The sequence below is a fragment of the Liolophura sinensis genome, chromosome 9 (assembly GCF_032854445.1).
Source record: "Liolophura sinensis isolate JHLJ2023 chromosome 9, CUHK_Ljap_v2, whole genome shotgun sequence".
NCBI classification, from domain to species: domain Eukaryota; kingdom Metazoa; phylum Mollusca; class Polyplacophora; order Chitonida; family Chitonidae; genus Liolophura; species Liolophura sinensis.
This window is the reverse complement of record NC_088303.1, coordinates 7,574,177-7,592,311: the sequence shown is the minus strand read 5'-3', so window position 1 is coordinate 7,592,311 and position 18,135 is coordinate 7,574,177. Positions and strand designations below refer to the sequence as shown.

Below are 18,135 nucleotides of genomic sequence, written 5' to 3'. Positions count from 1 at the left end.
AGTTTAGATATCGTTAAAATTTGACCGATTCTTGACTGTGACATAGTTGTTTCCTCGTGCTCAAAGCGCATCTTCCATGCATGTATTCGCCATGTTCACGCCCGTGCATGAACTTCAAATCACCGCGAACGCATGCATGAAAGACGTATATACAGAAAACTGTTCCAATATAAGGTATCAGGTTATGCAGCGATTTACACATATGCCATCTCAACACCTTTTTATGAATACTTATAAAGGATAAAAGACGCTTGGAAATATAAAGTTTCTGAAAAGTAAACATAGAATGTATCTTCTGGTTTCTGGTACACAGTCTGGGGTTTATACAGAGAACTACAAAGTAACCCATATATTCATGTATAAAGGTAAGTGGACTTAGGGATGAGAAAAGAAGATGCGGGTTTGGGAAGAAAGACGTACAAAGTAAAGAACGGTGAGGAAGGAATGTAAAGATAAACGAAGAAAGAGATAAAAGTACTGCTCAGTGAACGTCACATAGTTGTCATAACCAACTGCAGTGTAGTAAAGACCATAAATCCCTTTATGTGCACATTTCTTATATTTTTCTTATAATTCTCTTGAAAGTAAATACTCCTATGTGAATTGTAAATCTCTGGATCTCTACTCCATAACTGTCTTATATTCCGTTTAATTTTGGGGCTGTATATACATAGGGGCCCATCTAGTAATTCCCTATCTTTCACCGGTTTACCGGCCCGGATAGCACAGTTGGTAGAGCGTCCGCTTCGGCAGCGGTAGATTCAGGATCAATCATGGATCGAGTCACACCTAAGACTTTAAAAGAGGAAGTTGTAACTTCCTCGCTTGGCGTTCAGCATGAAGGGGATAGTGTAACGAATGGTTGACCCGTATCAGTATATTGGTTCGCGCGGGGCGGCTTACTTGCCTTCGGTGAGTCCTCTCAGTGAAGCAGCACCAGATAAAAGAGCGGTGGAAATCCGTCCTGCGACAAGGAGGCACATTACCTACACCCTAAGGATTCTTTCATCGTCATATGACTGAAAAATTGTTGAGTACGACCTTGAACCCCAAGCACTCACTCACTCTTAGACTGTTTTTTTTTTTATGGTGTTTTATGCCGTACTCAAGAATATTTCACTTATACGACGGCGGCCAGCATTATGGTGGGTGGAAACCGGGCTGAGCCCGGGGGGAAACCCACGACCATCCGCAGGTTGCTGGCAGACCTTCCCACATACGGCCGGAGAGGAAGCCAGCATGAACTGGACTTGAACTCACAGCGACCGCATTGGTGAGAGGCTCCTGGGTCATTACGCTGCGCTAGCGCGCTTAACCGACTGAGCCACGGAGGCCCCGACCGGTTTTGAACCCGCACCTCCTGTAGCCTACGTGTCCTAGCGATAAGCGCCTTAACCATGCGGCCACGGCCAACTCCCCAGTATAGTGTTGAGACCATCTTATAAATGGATTCAAGCTGGGAAGAGCATTGGAATGCTCTTTCAGATCCAAGGTCCATCCACAGCCGTTGGGTAAACCTATTCGGAAAGTCAAAAATCCAGAAAAAAATATACTAGGAAAGGACGTTAAACTACATTTGTCGGAACTATAAGCCTTCTTTACCAAGAAAAGGCTGATTTCATCCCCTTAGTCTAAATATAGTATTCAGGTCCTTTCTTCATGATCTGGGACAAGCAGTTGTGACTGTACAAAAGTAAACTAGGTCACGACAGATTGCTCAAACCAGCTGTAATGTTGTAAACAAATGTCAGAATAGGCTCCGCCCATGACCTGTATATCAGTGAAATTTAAGATCTGATTGGTCAGCGATGAGGTAAGAAAAGCTGCGCTTGGTGAAAACGAGGTCAGGTTTGCACGTGACCAGCAAGTGAAGTGAAAAAAGGGAGACAAAAATGGTGGAATACTTTGCGGGCTGTTCAGATTCTTTTAGTTTGTCTTGTGGCAACTGAAGATGCAACGTTAAATTCTGCAGGATGTGGTGCTTTGTGTCTCAGCCGAACTCAGTTATTCTTGAGGTGGAGGTAGATCAGAAGGCGGATGGACAGGAGAGTGTTTGGATCAGTAAGTTTGTGTGATGAAAAGTGAAGCTCAATTTGTTTTCAGCTGTTCATTTTGTGTTTATTACTCAGCTGTCCCGATTTAAATTGAAAGGGTGTTAGCACGGGAATAATTTTGGACAGTAGTGTGACGTGCTAATAAACGAGTAAGAATCTTACTGTGTTCACAAGCAAAGGTTTAAGCTAGGTGAATGGTTGCATGCTTACCGTACGTAGTGAAATGTCTTTGTGATCAGGCAATCCGTCAGTGCCTCGATCAGCTGGTCGCTCAGCTGGCAGTCCTCGTAGCCTGCAGGCTGCATGGCTTGTTGACACGATCGACGAATGCAGGCTGATGTCATTTAACAATTTACAAACGAAACTCTCATGAAACATTTCATTACATGATGAAATTAGTCCATTTAGGTAGACTTAATGTGCTGTTTTAAAATTCTGACTTTATTGTATTAAAATCTACAATACTACAATACTATGGACTATTAAATGATCAAATGTAGACCTATGCATGCAAGTACATACGTACATCTATACATATGTAGCCTTCGTGTAGTCCATCTAGATGGACTCTGTGTGCTACTCTAAATTCTAACATTCATTGTAACATTGAATGTCAGAATATTAAAATACCTGGTAGAGTTTATAATACAGTGATCATCAAGATGGACTAATGTAGCCTACATGAACATGTTCCTAAATAGAAGGCTCGTAATAGATCTGAGTCGCATACAGTGCCACCCCCCCCCCCCCCCCTCCCCCATCCTCAACAGAATCTGCCTGCAGTTTAGGGCATGTGGGACGAGTTAGAGAAAAGAAGTTGTAATTTTAATTTATTGGCGACTTGCAAAAGCTTGTGAGAAATATATGTTACGGGTTTGTTCTGCTGCCAATTTCAGTATAGAGCTTGGCAGGAAATGATCACTGTTCAGACTTTTGTAACAAAATTAATATTGAGCACATAGATTTTCTCTACTGTTAACAAGTAGGTGTGAGCCATATTCTTTTTGTTTAATTCCTTATGTATTGTTGTTTTAAACTGTTAAAAGACTAACCTACACGTCCTTTGTTGGAGTGTAAAATATACATGTACACATTATTCATGCGTTTTGTGCCTGTAACAGTATGTAAGGGTTACATTAGATCAGGCATGTGCTAAATAGGCCAGGCATGTAGGCCTACAAAAGTGGTGTCTTAACAAAGGGTCGGAGTTTGATTTTCCATTTGTCAAGCTGTTCTTTACTTACACTCAGCCATTGTTCATTATATCTTTTATCTGGAGGATAGAAGGATGTAAGGGTGGATTTCACCCTTGTATGTAAATATCAAGATGTGATAGGTTGGCCTGTACTAAACATGAACTTCCCTTTCAAGTTAAGACGTATATCAGTATAATTGTAACATTTGGCAGTCTGTAGTGAGTTAAGGTCAGCACTTGATGTCTGCATAAAGTCTTCAATTACTCAACTTAAGTGGATTTCCTGTACTTGACCTGCTAACTTTAGGCTTCTCTATCAGCATAAGGCAAACTTCCAGCTTAAATAACAAAAATGGCACAACTGCGAAGGTCTCCAACCAAGTGTGCTTGTAAAGGCTAAAGTTCATACTCTGGGTAATGTTGCGAGTCTAGATATGGTAACACTGTGCATAGGTTTTCAATGAAGTGTTGCCCTGCTTTAGTACCAGTGAACATGCACCTTGCTCATGAGTTCAATGTAAGGATTGACTTTTCTTGCATTATCATTTAGCTTGTAACTGTAACACGCGATGATGTCCATTTTGTAAATAATAGCCAATAATGAACATGAAAGCTCATTCGTCTTATAGTGGTATGTACTGTATATAATGTACATTTACATGTTGATGTGCAAGTTTTTGAAGTTGGTTACAAAAACAAAAAAATAGTGGACAGTAGACTATTAAGACCATCCTTCTTTGTTGAGGGTAACCAAACCCTTTCAGATAAAAAAGGGTATATCTGTAGGAAAACTCATATAAAAACTTGTTTTCCAGAAGTCTACCACTAATGATTTACACCTGGACATGCATCTGTATATTAAATTCTATTAAATGTGTAGTATGGGTGTTATTTGATCACGTATTTATGAATGATGTGGCATTGGATTTGCTACCTATACATATACATGTATGCCCTTGTGTAAAATGTGTGTCATACCATACATGTATTTGTAATTCAGGGCTATATGTCTGTTAAATTTGAAGGTCTGCCAACAGCTGGGTATCATCGAAGTGGACTATTTCGGCCTTCAGTTCTTGGGTAACAAAGGGGAACGACTCTGGCTGAACCTGCGTAACAGAATAGATGAACAGTTGGGAGGAACTTCTCCCTTCCGCCTTCAACTGCGGGTCAAATTCTTCGTTAAACCACACCTGCTTTTACAGATCTCTACCAGGTATGTTGTGTACATGAATTTGCAGTTAATAGCCTGCCACAGAATTTGACCTGGAATAAGAAACAAACCAATTACTGCACTAGTTTAGAGTATCTGTGTCTACCAGGCCTTTATTTCTTGGTGCTTCTCTATGTATTCATGCCTGAACAGACTGCTTGGTGAACCACTTGAATTAGACAATATTATATTGGACTAATATCATTGTACTTGATGCTCTGGCTTTTTGGCTTTAGGCCTACTGCCCATTTCACAAAGTGATTTCAGGCATTTTTTTTTTTTCAAAATGCATCCAATCAGTTAGATTTTAACTGCTGCTTCTGTGCAGTGATTGTACAGTTTTGTCCTTGTTTGAGCCTGCGCCTTCAAATAATTTGTTTTATAGGAAGATTAAAGCAGCTGTGTAAAGCAGGCCCCCTAGCTAGAATCCTGTCAGGTTGTATAAGAACTGCAGCTTTGTAAAGCAGGCCCCCTAGCTGGAATCCTGTCAGGTTGTATAAGAACAGCAGCTTTGTAAAGCAGGCCCCCTAGCTGGAATCCTGTCAGGTTGTATAGGAACAGCAGCTTTGTAAAACAGGCTCCCTAACTGCAATCCTGTCAGGTTGTATAAGAACAGCAGCTTTGTAAAGCAGGCTCCCTAGCTGGAATCCCGTCAGGTTGTATAAGAACAGCAGCTTTGTAAAGCAGGCCCCCTAGCTGGAATCCTGTCAGGTTGTATAAGAACAGCAGCTTTGTAAAGCAGGCTCCCTAACTGGAATCCCGTCAGGTTGTGTAGGAGCAGCAGCTTTGTAAAGCAGGCTGTCTAGCTGGAATCCTGTCAGGTTGTATAGGAACAGCAGCTTTGTAAAGCAGGCTCCCTAGCTGGAATGCTGTCAGGTTATATAGGAACAGCAGCTTGTAAAGCAGGCCCCCTAACTGGAATCCCATCAGGTTGTATAGGAACAGCAGCTTGTAAAGCAGGCTCCCTAGCTGGAATGCTGTCAGGTTGTACAGAAACAACAGCTCTGTAAAGCAGGCCCCCTAACTGGAATCCCATCAGGTTGTATAGGAACAGCAGCTTTGTAAAGCAGGCCCCCTAACTGGAATCCCATCAGGTTGTATAGGAACAGCAGCTTTGTAAAGCAGGCTGTCTAGCTGGAATCCTGTCAGGTTGTATTAGAACAGCAGCTTTGTAAAGCAGGCTGTCTAGCTGGAATCCTGTCAGGTTGTATAGGAACAGCAGCTCTGTAAAGCAGGCTCCCTAGTTGGAATCCCGTCAGGTTGTATACGAACAACAGCTCTGTAAAGCAGGCCCCCTAACTATGTCCCATCAGGATGTACAGGAACAGCAGCTCTGTAAAGCAGGCCCCCTAGCTGAAATCCCGTCAGGTTGTACAGGAACAACAGCGTTGTAAAGCAGGCCCCCTAACTGGAATCCCATCAGGTTGTATAGGAACAGCAGCTTGTAAAGCAGGCCCCCTAACTGGAATCCCGTCAGGTTGTGTAGGAACAGCAGCTTTGTAAAGCAGGCCCCCTAGCTGGAATCCCATCAGGTTGTATAGGGACAGCAGCTTTGTAAAGCAGGCCCCCTAACTGGAATCCCGTCAGGTTGTATAGGAACAGCAGCTTTGTAAAGCAGGCTGTCTAGCTCGAATCCTGTCAGATTATATAAAAATAGCAGCTTTGTAAAGCAGGCTCCCTAGCTGGAATCCCGTCAGGATGTATAGGAACAGCAGCTTTGTAAAGCAGGCCCCCTACCTGGAATCCCATCAGGTTGTATAGGAACAGCAGCTTTGTAAAGCAGGCCCCCTAGCTGGAATCCTGTCAGATTATATAAAAATAGCAGCTTTGTAAAGCAGGCTCCCTAGCTGGAATCCCGCCAGGTTGTATAAAAAAATAGCAGCATTGTAATACTTGTACATTTTGCATGTATACTGTCTAGTTCATGCCTCATGCCCAGAATGAAATAAGTTAACATAATCATAAAGGTACTCTATATCTATGAACTGCAATCTCCGTAAGAATTTATTTAGTTTTGATCGGTGTATGCTTGATGCCATGTTTAGGAATATCACTTCTAGACTAGGCCTAGCCATTGCATAGTTTATAAATCATGGATGAAGGAATCCATGCAGAGCCTGAGAATAAAACCATTGGACCATAACAGAGAGGTTTATGTATATATATAAATATACACACATTACGTGCACAGTTCTAAATTACTCCATGTATATAAAGTATTGCGTATAGTAGTATGTCTGTGGTAATACTCTGATTACAGCATATTTTGAAGTGTCTGTTAGGTTTTAAAATAATGGCAAGTCAAGAATGTAGGATTGTGTGAATGGGGAGGGGACTGTCTATAGTTGTCAGGTTACTGTGTTTATTAGACATTGTTGAAACTGTTGGATTAATTGAAGTTTGCTCACTGCACAGCATAGTTGTAGGCCTACACTCACTGTTTCAATGCCATATACAGACATATATGCCATATGTAGGACTGTCCGTAATAATTCATAGGAAAACACACAATCAGCCAAGTGTGGCAGTAACACATATGACGTTTGTGTTATTATTATATTATATGTATAGGTGTACCTACTACATGTATGTCAGCGTAGCTTTGAGCAGTCAGTTGTCATGACCTGTTTATGTTGTGACTAACATTCACCTGAGGCTCAAAGGAATTGGCCTGCAGAGAGGTATATGTGGGTGTACGCCCCTGGTGGGTAAAACCAAGTCATCGTAAGGATTCGTCCTGACTTGTTCAACCTTTAAAGGGGAGTGTGGAGGCAGGGGAAAACCCAGAGTCAGGTGCTGCTGCGTCAGGCTGAATAGTGTGGGCCGGAAATTGTTAGATATTGTGTCAAATTCTGTACTCTAATGTGCTATTCTCGCTGTGTAGGCCTCTATTGACTTGAAAGTACAACACTGAACCCCAAGCACTCACTCACTCTATTAACTTGAACAAAATTGTTTAGGGATTGATACCTGCATTAGGACTACATGGCCACCAGTGTGTAACACATTTAGGCAGACCTGTATCTTTGTTCTGGAACAGGCATGATAGGTGTTTGATTAAAAGGTTGAGTGGGATTTCCAGGCTTTTGATTTTGTCAGGTGTGTTTAACCAGCACAATTAGTCTTTCTTGCAGCACTGCACTAGTAGTGGGATGTGAAATATACTTTAGAACAGCAGCACTGATATACTGAAGACCAGACGCAAATATTTTGACCTTGTGTTTTTACATAGATGTCTAAGTAGTTCTTTCAACTGTATATATTTAAGTAGCAAAATATTATACAGGGCACCTCACCAGGCATCCTGCTCAAAATCTCCATCTAGTCATTTATTGTTTCAAAAGAACCATATTTTAATAATTTTCCACAATCTTTTTGACAAACTATGCTCCAGATCAGAAATCAATACTTTTACTAATCTGTAAACATGCAGGACAGTAAATATATAGGCCTACACTGTGCATAACACAATTAATAGAAATGAGCAACAAACATGTACGCAGCCAGGGCCTTTGTAGCAGAGGTGGTTAGTGTGCCAGATTGGCACAATGTCCCAAAAGCCTCTGGCTCTAAAAGCTGTGATTTTAAGTAAAGCCCATGTTGACTTTGAACCTTTCTCTAGAACCGTACTCGAGAAGGTCTGCCAGCGACCAGCAGACAGTCGTTGGTTTCCTACGGGCTCTGCCCAATTTCCTCCCACCATAATGCTGGTCGTTGTGATATAAATGAAACATTCTTGATTATGTGCATAATTAAAATTGTGTTACTTGAGGTACGGTGCAATGCTACATTGCTTGTAATTTTTATATATACACATACATGTGGAATACTTTAACAAGGGGTTTCATTGATTCAGCACTATAAATATGACAAATATAATGACAAATATACTTGTCAATCAAACAAATACATGTGCATCATGCTGTACAGGCCGTCAATGAATGCATCAATGATAGTGGATAAATACACAAGCTGATTTGTATCCATCTTTGTACATACTTTTATTTATACCTACTGTATATGTTTGTTTCAGACACCAGGTGTACCTCCAGGTACGTCAGGAGGTACAGAATGGCAGGTTAGAGCCCGTGGACCAGGAACAGGCCATTCAGCTGATGGCTATGATGGCCCAGGCCGATTACGGTGATTGCGACCGTCACAGTCTGTCCAATCAGTGGGCTCTGTACAAAACCCTCCTGCCCATCTCGTATGGCTCTTCGGAGGACTTCTGGCATGCGGTCATTAATGCTCACTTGACCCTACATGGTCTGGCAAGAGAAAATGCAGAGTACAAGTTCCTGGCCGTAACTTCTGACCTTTGTAATTATGGTGTGGAAGAACATGTGGCTAAGTCAATGGATACCACGCCAGTAACTGTGCGGATTGGTGTGGGACCAGAGGGTATCCTCCTGCAATACGAGGACAGGACAGAATGCCAGAGGTGGGTACCTATAGGTGTTTCTTATGGCTGCGACAGAAGTGGGGTCTGCTATATGTGTTCACATGCTGTCCTTGATCAGTGAATCAAGAATTCTGTATTTGAATGGGTCCCTGAATGTACAGGTATTGTAATTTTAATGAACAGTGCCTTAAAAGTAAATTCCCCCCCAACAGTGTTTGACATTTACCAAAGTATTTACCCAATCTTTGAGAAATTTTGCACAGAACATCTCAGTAATCAAGTGAACACACTATAGCAAAGATTACCCTATAGATACAGATGTGCTCCAATGAGCATGCGCAAACGCATTATCGTTTGGAGTGTGGAAATTTTACAAACAGATTGAAGATAAGTTTGACTACGTGTAAGACCAGATATTAAAAATGTTAAAATCTGGTGTAACCACCATGCTTTTGTATCACACGTAGGCAGCGAGCTTGCATCTTGTTAATGAGGTGGGTGATCCGAGTTTGAGGGATGATTTACCACTCCTCCTGAAGCAGATGTCTAACATGATTAAGATCGGACAAAATCGTAACACGGTCATACACCGCCTGTTTCAGCTGATCCTACTCAGTGTCTAAATGTTTTCATGTTGATAGAAGATATTATCACTCTGGCTCGATGTGGACGAGCATTGTTGTCCAGACAATAAAATTGCCATCTTGAATCTGTGAAATATCGAAAATCCAACTGATAATGCATATGCGCATGCTCATTGGAGCACATCTGTATCTACAGGGTAATCCTTGCTACAGTGTGTTGACTTGAGTACTGAGATGCTGTGTGCAAAATATCACAACTATTGGGCCAGTATCTTGGTATGCACTTTGATGCACTGTTTATTTTGTATGATTTCTGTGGTAAAGAGAACCTTATAATACTACATGTATAACATCGTAACATCGCCAGCAGTTGAAGTAAATTTTTGTGATTGTGATACAGGTTCTGTTTTTCACCTACATGTTTGTGAGCTGTAACATAATATTGTCATTTGCAGGATTGAGTACCCCATGATAAAGGAAGCAACTCACGCGGGGAAGTGCTTGTTCCTGACTGTCTTTAACAGCAATCTGGATGGAGAGGACAGCGTGGTGGCAGTGCGGTTAGTGAGTCAGCGAGGAGCGAACGCTCTCTATAGGTGTGTCACAGAGATGCACTCATTCTACCGCTGTGACACAGTTCGCAATGTGGTGCTCGACCAGTATAGTCGAGACTTGAAGGGGATGCTGGCATCTTTCTTCAACGAGAACACCACTCTAGGTAAGAAAACAAGTGGCGCATATGCATGCACAGTTTGCCAGGTATTGGACAAACCTTTGGGTGTACATGTAAAGTGCATCCTAAGCATCAAGAGCTAGATTTGAGTGTGTCCTGTTTGGTCAATGGCTCGACAGTCACAGCCAGCCAGCTCTTTATCGTTATGAGCCAGGAAGCTAATGCATGCTGATTTTTAAGTGTTAAATCACACCACCTTACTAAGATGGTGACCAATTATCATTAATTCAGGATTGATTTTCCCTAAACTACATACCTCTAAATTTCTCATAACTTTTTTTCTTAATGACATTATTTAACAAATGCTGTAATGAAGGAGTTTTTGTGAAATCAGACCCAGTGTGTTGGTGCATATTACTTTGTGATTTGTATATATGGATTGCCAGGATTTTAATGAATGGAATTTGATATGTAATATGTAATTTGACTGCTGTATGAAGACGCCAAACAATATCAGAATTCAGTTAATTCTCTTCATTGTTTTCACAGGTAAAAAATATGTGTTTGATATTCGGCGGACATGTCGTGAGGTGTATGACCATGCCAGAAGAAAACTGTACGCAGACGGCCTGTGTCCTCATGCTGAGCAGGCCTTAGCCAAGGGGACAGAGACGTCACCCCTTCAGCAGGAGGCAGGGCACGGGAAGATGGAATGTGCCACACCTGACCAGTGCAAGGTACATGTAAGTCTGCTTCCATATCTGAGGCTTTTGATGTCTGACTGTGATATTAAACTTTTTTTTTCTCTCTGAAAGTTGGTTTACCTGTGACAATTTCATAACAGATGTTGGCAGGCCAAGGGGAAGTGGACATATACATGTAGTTTATATTTGTAAATGAAAGCAAAAATGATTTGTAAGGGAGACAACTTGTCATGAGTTTCAACAAATTAAATGTGGTTGTCTCCCTTGATGCTCATAGCCATTCAAACAAGTGTTCGTAGTTTATGATTTCTTTATGTGTTTGTTGATGCACAGGATTTGAAGGAGAGACTGGATTCTCTTCAGGATGCCCTAACCTGTCGTGTGTGCATGGATGCTGGCATGGACACAGTTCTCTGTCCATGTGGTCATGTGGTGTGTTGTGGAGCTTGTGCCCAGTGCCTGGATCGCTGCCCCATCTGTAGGGCTCCCATAGAACAGGTACAAACAGTCTACCTTCCCTTACTGCCGCACCTCTCCCCGCAGACAACGGTGGAACAGTGTGTGAGATTAGACACTGATTTCGGAGCAACAGACACTGAATTCAATGAAGCTTAATTGAAAAGTTCCAGGCACATTTTTTTGTTTGGTTATTATGTCATTGAAGACTGATCATTTTTCACTGGAAAGATTGCGTGGTATTATGTGCATGTGCTTTATCATCAGAATCCACAGAGAAGTTTTGTGACTTTTACATGTATCACTACCACAAAGACTATATCACAATCTTAAACATTTTATTACATGTACCGTGTAAAACACTTGCCACAGAGACTACATGTATATCACAATCATCAACAAAATATCACAAACACTATATCACTAGTATCACAAAAACTTCTTGTGTCGCACTCACAAGCACCACCACAAAAACTGTATCACAATCATAAACACTTCATTGCAAGCACTGTATCACAAACGCTTTGTGGCAAAGACTGCCTCATAAACACCATTGCAAACACTGCATCACAAAGACCATTACAAACACTTCATCACAAAGACCATTGCAAACACAACATTACAAAGATCATTGCAAAGACTGCATTACAAATAACATTGCAAACACTGTGTCAACAGCACCAATACAAACACTGTATCACAGTCCCAAACTATGAAGATGCGAAACAATTTATCATTATCAATAACACTATCACAATCATAAACTCTATCACGGTCATAAACACTGTATCACAAGGCCAAGCATTTTGTCATAATCACAAACACTATCACACACTCTATATCACCAATCGCACACTCCGTATCACCAATCACACACTCAGTATCACCAATCACACACTCCGTATCACAATCACACACTCTCTGTCACAGTCACGCTCTGAATCACATAAGGACATGTATTTTTAAATCTGTGCATAGACATGAGTTGTATTTTATATTGAAGTTTTACAGAATACATTTTACGTGGTTGCAGATTTATTGTATGTGATCTCTGGTGTGGGGAGGTTTCTCAGGAGCTGATGCAGTTGAACATACTGCACATTCAGATTTTTGAGCGTTGTATAGGAGCTCAGTTTAACTGGGTTGTATAGGAACTCAGTTTGACTGGGTTGTATAGGAACTCAGTTTGACTGGGTTGTATAGGAACTCAGTTTGACTGGGTTGTATAGGAACTCAGTTTGACTGGGTTGTATAGGAACTCAGTTTGACTGGGTTGTATAGGAGCTCAGTTTAACTGGGTTGTATAGGAGCTCAGTTTAACTGGGTTGTATAGGAACTCAGTTTGACTGGGTTGTATAGGAACTTAGTTTGACTGGGTTGTATAGGAACTCAGTTTGACTGGGTTGTATAGGAACTCAGTTTGACTGGGTTGTATAGGAGCTCAGTTTGACTGGGTTGTATAGGAGCTCAGTTTGACTGGGTTGTATAGGAGCTCAGTTTGACTTCGTTGGACCATGATGTTCACCCTACTCAATGGTCACACTGCAGCATGTGCTGAGTATATTAGTGTCTGAAGCCCACATTCATCCACATTCCTTTGTTTGTATGTACATGTATAAGGCAGACATTTTGGATCTCAGATAGAATTTTAGGATGTATTATGTAGTGATACAAAGACTGGTTTGATCATTTGTCACATTCCTTCAGATAAAGATCTACCATATATAAAGGTACATGATAAAGTATAGTAAAATGACACAGTCTGAGGTTGTGCATACCCCAGAAGACCTTTCATAAAGATGTGTGCAGCATCTGTGTGCCATTTTAATCCAGTACAGCTTCATTGCTTTGCATGAAGCAGTAACTGACCTGATAATGTGTGAATACCATGTGAATACCAGTCAGATGGTTAACTTTCTGTGTAAATCACATCACCGTGTAGCGCTTTAACATTTGAGACAAAGTCAGTTAGCAGAAAGTTATGAGAAATTTTGCTTGAAAAGGTTTGGTGAAAGTGGTGAATAGATTGGTACATACTTGTACCTATTAAAATGACAGCAGTCCAGTGTGTACATTCCATGCAGATGAAAGGATAAGATAGATATACATATTATATTTACAACATATTGCTGCTGTTGTGTGGTAGGGCAGCTGTTTCCTGGGAACCTCGGCTATGGCTGCTGGCAGTTGGTTCCTAGATCACCCAAGAATCTCAGTATCCTGAAGAACTGAAAGGCCAAAAGAGTTTTGCTAGGGCTGCACATACAGAGAAAAGCCAAAAAAATTCTGTTATCTTTGAATGAAAAGAAGTAATTAAAATATGATGGTGAAAAAATAATATAATTATGCTATAGCAATATACTGTAAAATTGTTATTAATATAGATTCAAGTGTGTTGTTAAATCTATATTTTTATTGATATGCACAAAATAAGAATTAAAAAAAAGCCGTGTGAGAGTAGTAACATTCTTGCCATGTTGAAATGTTTGTAAGGCCTATAGAGATATGTTAAACATACCAGTCTTATTGTTAAACATTGAAATGCATACATTGTGTGGAAAAAATGTTATAGTTTGTGTACATCTAGGATGTGTATAAATTATGTGGTGTAAATAGTCAATTCATTGGCCATCACCTTAATTGTCAGTTGTTGAGAATTTTGCAAACGTTGTTGTTGTGATTATGTAACAGTGTAAACATGGCCATGCTATTGTTTATTTGCCAGCTACTCCTATAGCCTGTTGTGATAAGGCTTACACAAGTTGACTGCCTTGAAATTCTTACGGGCCTCTCATGGAAACCTTCCAGAAAAACATACTTCATTAGATGAAGATTATATCTCATCTGTGTCTATTGCATTTGATTGTTAAGGTTTTACATATCAAAGTTTGCTTTTAATATTTTCCCCAAAAATTTCTTCATTGTGGGAGACAATTTCATTCCTGTAATCTTTACATATTAAAGTAAACTTTTAGTAGTTCTTACTAAAATATTACAGAATTGAAAGCATCTGACATGTTTTATGAGTTCTGGTAGAGAGCACACACCATGAGAAATTTATGTGTTATAACACGAGTACAGGTACTCAGACTGGCATGTCAGAGTTACTGTTACTTCCTGCTCTCTGACAAAGTAAATCCCAGCTAGTTGAAACTTGTGTTCAACTTTGCAATGGTATTTCTGGATGGACTCAACTTTTTACAGGTCAAGTTATGTTTTAACACCCTAAGTGATCTATGTACGTATTTTTGATGGTCTCGGATGTGTAGGCATGTATGTGACAAAAGATACTGGTTCTTTTTCAGCGAATTAAATTTAAAACTATAACAGTGCATGTACAAGCTTCCGGTGTGCTTGCTTTTCCTGGTGCAGGCTTTTTGATAAAATCCATGTTGTACAGAATACTTAAAAAGGTTTAACAAAAAAAAGTTAAATTGTCGTGAGAAAAATTGGTAATGGGGAATTCTTGTGATATATTCATGCGTGTATATTATGAACTAAAATTTGACTAAGTCATTGAAAGATCATTGTATAGTTGGTGATGAAACCAAGATATGTGAAGGTGAACAGAAAACAAGAAAACAAATGTCTAATTTATGAATGTGATGTTTAAAGGTACAGGTGTTCGTCAGAAGTCATTGCGTGGTTATAGATTGCAATCTTACTAAATTTTATCATGTGTGTGCATTGGTGAGGAACAAGAATATGTGCAGAGAAAGTCTTTCATGCCCGTAGCGTATGGTTATAGAGTACAAATTGTGTTATTGTATAAAATGGACTTGTACACATTAAAATGACAGACGTCATTGATACGGGTTTTGAAGGCCACAGAAAATATTATTGTTATATCCTGATAGTGTCTCTCTCTCTCTCTCCTTTTTAGACCGTGCACGTCTCTGTGGCAAAACTCAGCAGTTTTAGGCTACTGTTGTACCTGTTAGTGAAAAATGTTGGGCGACAGAGATGCGCAGGGTCTAGTCCTTTTAGTCCTTGGTGGTCGCATTAAGTTGTGTACTGCCAGGAACCGCTGTGTGTGTAATGTATGTACGTGTCTATGAAACCCTCGCTGTTTTCTCTATCTTTGTCTCATTACATCCTTTATGAAAGAAATTGCCTGTGATATTTTGCGTTGGACGACATCGAATTGTTGGTATCAGACAGCAATAAAAATTGAAACCTCTGAAAACGTGTTACCGTGCTCGTGTGGAAATTCTTTGATCTAACACAGGTGTTGTGTTTTGTGTGTAAAATGCTCTATTTACAAGTACACCAACCATTGTTTCCCTTTAGCTACAAAAAAAGACATTAGATAGAATCCTGTTTTTTTCAGAAGTGTGCAAATCCATATTTTGTGAAGCGAGCGGGTCGTGACAAAGCGGTTGAAGGCGCTTATCTTTCAAGCCCAAGTACACACTTGGTCTGGGTTCGATCCCTCGTCCATTCCCTCGGTCCCTTTCGATTGCTCAGACCTAGGTGGCATTTGCGTTTGTCACATATTTCCCTTGGGCCATGTACGGATTGCTATGGACGTTCACGGATATATGTCAATCGGGGGTATCTCAGGGGACTCTGGAATCCTTGTGCAGCCGTCACATCTTTGACCGGGTCTCCGCGGTACCGTTTGAAGTTTTCTGGACAATAATCGCTTTGTCCGTGTGTGTAAGCCGGAGTTGGGGAACCACAGCGTAATCCTGCGAACTCTACTCTTGAGTGAGATACTATTTAAAATCCATTGTACCAGAGGTACTTGACTGTGTACCAGGGGTACACGAAAGTAAAACAAAAATGAACATCGAGGCCCTACACTTTTGTGTAAAGTCTCTACAGGCCTATAGTCTATTTCTTTTAGCGAGTCGCCAATATTCATCTGAGCGCCTCCTTGGCTCAGTTGGTTAACGCGCTGGCGCAGCGTGATGACCCAGATGTCTCTTACCAATGCGGTCGCTGTACCAGTTTCGTCCAGCTCATGATGGCGCCCTCTCCGGCCGTAAGTGTGAAGGTCTGTGCCCGGTTTCCTCCCACCATAACGCTGGCCGCTGTGGTATAAGTGAAATATTCTTGAGTACGACGTAAAACACCAATCAAATAAATAAATAAATATATTCAGCTGTCTGTAAAGTCAGTCATACTCCCCACTAAAGTGGCATGATGCATAATGGGCATGTAGAGTAATTTGTTTTACAATAGGCGCACGATATGTTGTTAGGACAAACTGCATCCAGCGACACAGCCTTCACTACTATCTCCGGAATCGACCGCATTGTTTTATTTTTTAAATAGAATTTCCTGACATGCAACTCTAAAATCACATACTACTAGATATAAAATATAACTTACCTATTGAGGTTATATTATACTAAAACCCGTAAATAATTTCACATATGGCCGAGCCAGAAACAGGGTTTAGAGTGAAGTCAATAGGAACATACAAAGCTGGTGTCACTTTCTCTCAAAACATACTGGATCCCCCATTCCCCAGGATGCCACATGTTTTTGAATAATTATGACGTATGACGAGGCAATGCGCTGTTGCCGTTGAAACTGCTTATTCAGTTTAACATTATGTTCTAACTTGATTTTCTTTGCAAGGATATGACTTTTCAACATATGGATGTGTAGAGCTTGAGTTGTTACGTGGCACTGGATAAAAACAATTTCTGTGGTTGATATGACTGATTTTACAGACAGCTGAATATAGGCGATTCTGTAATAGATGTAGACTTTACCAATACACACGGTGTTTGCCCAAGTACCGGTACACGTGTTGTGTACGCCCATCACACAAAAGACATTCAGTTTTGTCAGAGTTGTGTCGACATACTTAATTACATAGTGGTTTTAACAGAGCACTCGTACGGTTTTTATATTGCGCAAGGAGTTTCCGAGGGACTCGAAAGGACATTGTAAGATACTTTCCACGACGAAGATAGAATGTCAAGGTTCTCATGAGAAATGAGGGCCAATAAAAGAGCGTCTTATCTGGAATCGGTGGATAGCCTATATGAGTTAACAAGAAGTGGTTATTTGCGCAATCTGCTATTCATCGAGTACGAATAGCCTTCCAAAATATGGTTTGCTTATCTGAGCGTCAAACCTGGAGAAGTTCGTCAGTAACTTGCTTAAGGCCGGTGGGATAAGCCGCAGTTTTCCACAAAACTGTGGTGCTAAACAACTATCAAATAAGAGGAAAAAATCTATACTTTTTGTACAAAACTGCAAGCGCATCGAACCTAGTGACGTCACTTAGTTTTCCTTGTGGTCATCGCGTAACACTGATGGGTAATGGCACATGTTATAAAAATATACATCTATATATGTAAAGAATGGATGAATACAACTGAACGCCGTAATGGGTTGACATCTGGTTGAAACATCGCGTCAGTGTCCATGAGGTATCTGATGTTGAACAAGCGAAATAAATGCACTTTGGGGTTAAAAACTGACAGGTTTTGAAATCACCCTACAAATTAAAAATGCACTTTTGCACAGCTGACGTTATAAATGGCGTCCGCATGAAATCGTAATTCTCTAATGTCGTTTTTATTATGTTTCCAGTACAGTTTTAAAAATGTGGAGTTGTAGCAAAAAAAAATAAAAAATAAAAACGATTGAAATAGACCAAAAAAACACACATTTAAATATTATTTTGAGATTAGTACGCGTTAATCTTTCTTAACAGCGCTATATATATATATATATATATATATATATATATATATATATATATATATATATATATATATATATATATATATATATATATATGACCCTCCACCTCATCAACATTCTCTTCGAAAATAAATATTACACAAGACAAGCTTGTTTTTTTCATAAATATAAAAGTATTTATTTGT

The 18,135-nt window shown here is 40.3% G+C and overlaps 1 protein-coding gene across 1 annotated transcript; it reads left to right on the top strand.

The window, feature by feature from the left end:
• The first annotated feature begins 3,742 nt into the window (after window positions 1–3,742).
• Window positions 3,743–15,465, top strand: LOC135475075 (E3 ubiquitin-protein ligase MYLIP-like). The gene is made up of 6 exons (XM_064754819.1): window positions 3,743–3,766; window positions 4,275–4,465; window positions 8,496–8,903; window positions 9,904–10,166; window positions 10,671–10,864; window positions 11,159–15,465. Exons 1-6 carry the CDS (start codon window positions 3,743–3,745, stop codon window positions 11,438–11,440), a joined length of 1,362 nt encoding a protein of 453 aa, XP_064610889.1. The 3' UTR covers window positions 11,441–15,465.
• Window positions 15,466–18,135: the final 2,670 nt, after the last annotated feature.

Excerpts from the sequence above, each read along its gene's own strand:
- LOC135475075 (XM_064754819.1), top strand. The coding sequence starts at position 3,743 with ATGCACCTTGCTCATGAGTTCAAT. Across the intron at positions 3,767-4,274 it reads ACCTTGCTCATGAGTTCAAT|GTCTGCCAACAGCTGGGTAT; the intron begins GTAAGGATTGAC and ends TTAAATTTGAAG. Across the intron at positions 10,167-10,670 it reads CAACGAGAACACCACTCTAG|GTAAAAAATATGTGTTTGAT; the intron begins GTAAGAAAACAA and ends TTGTTTTCACAG.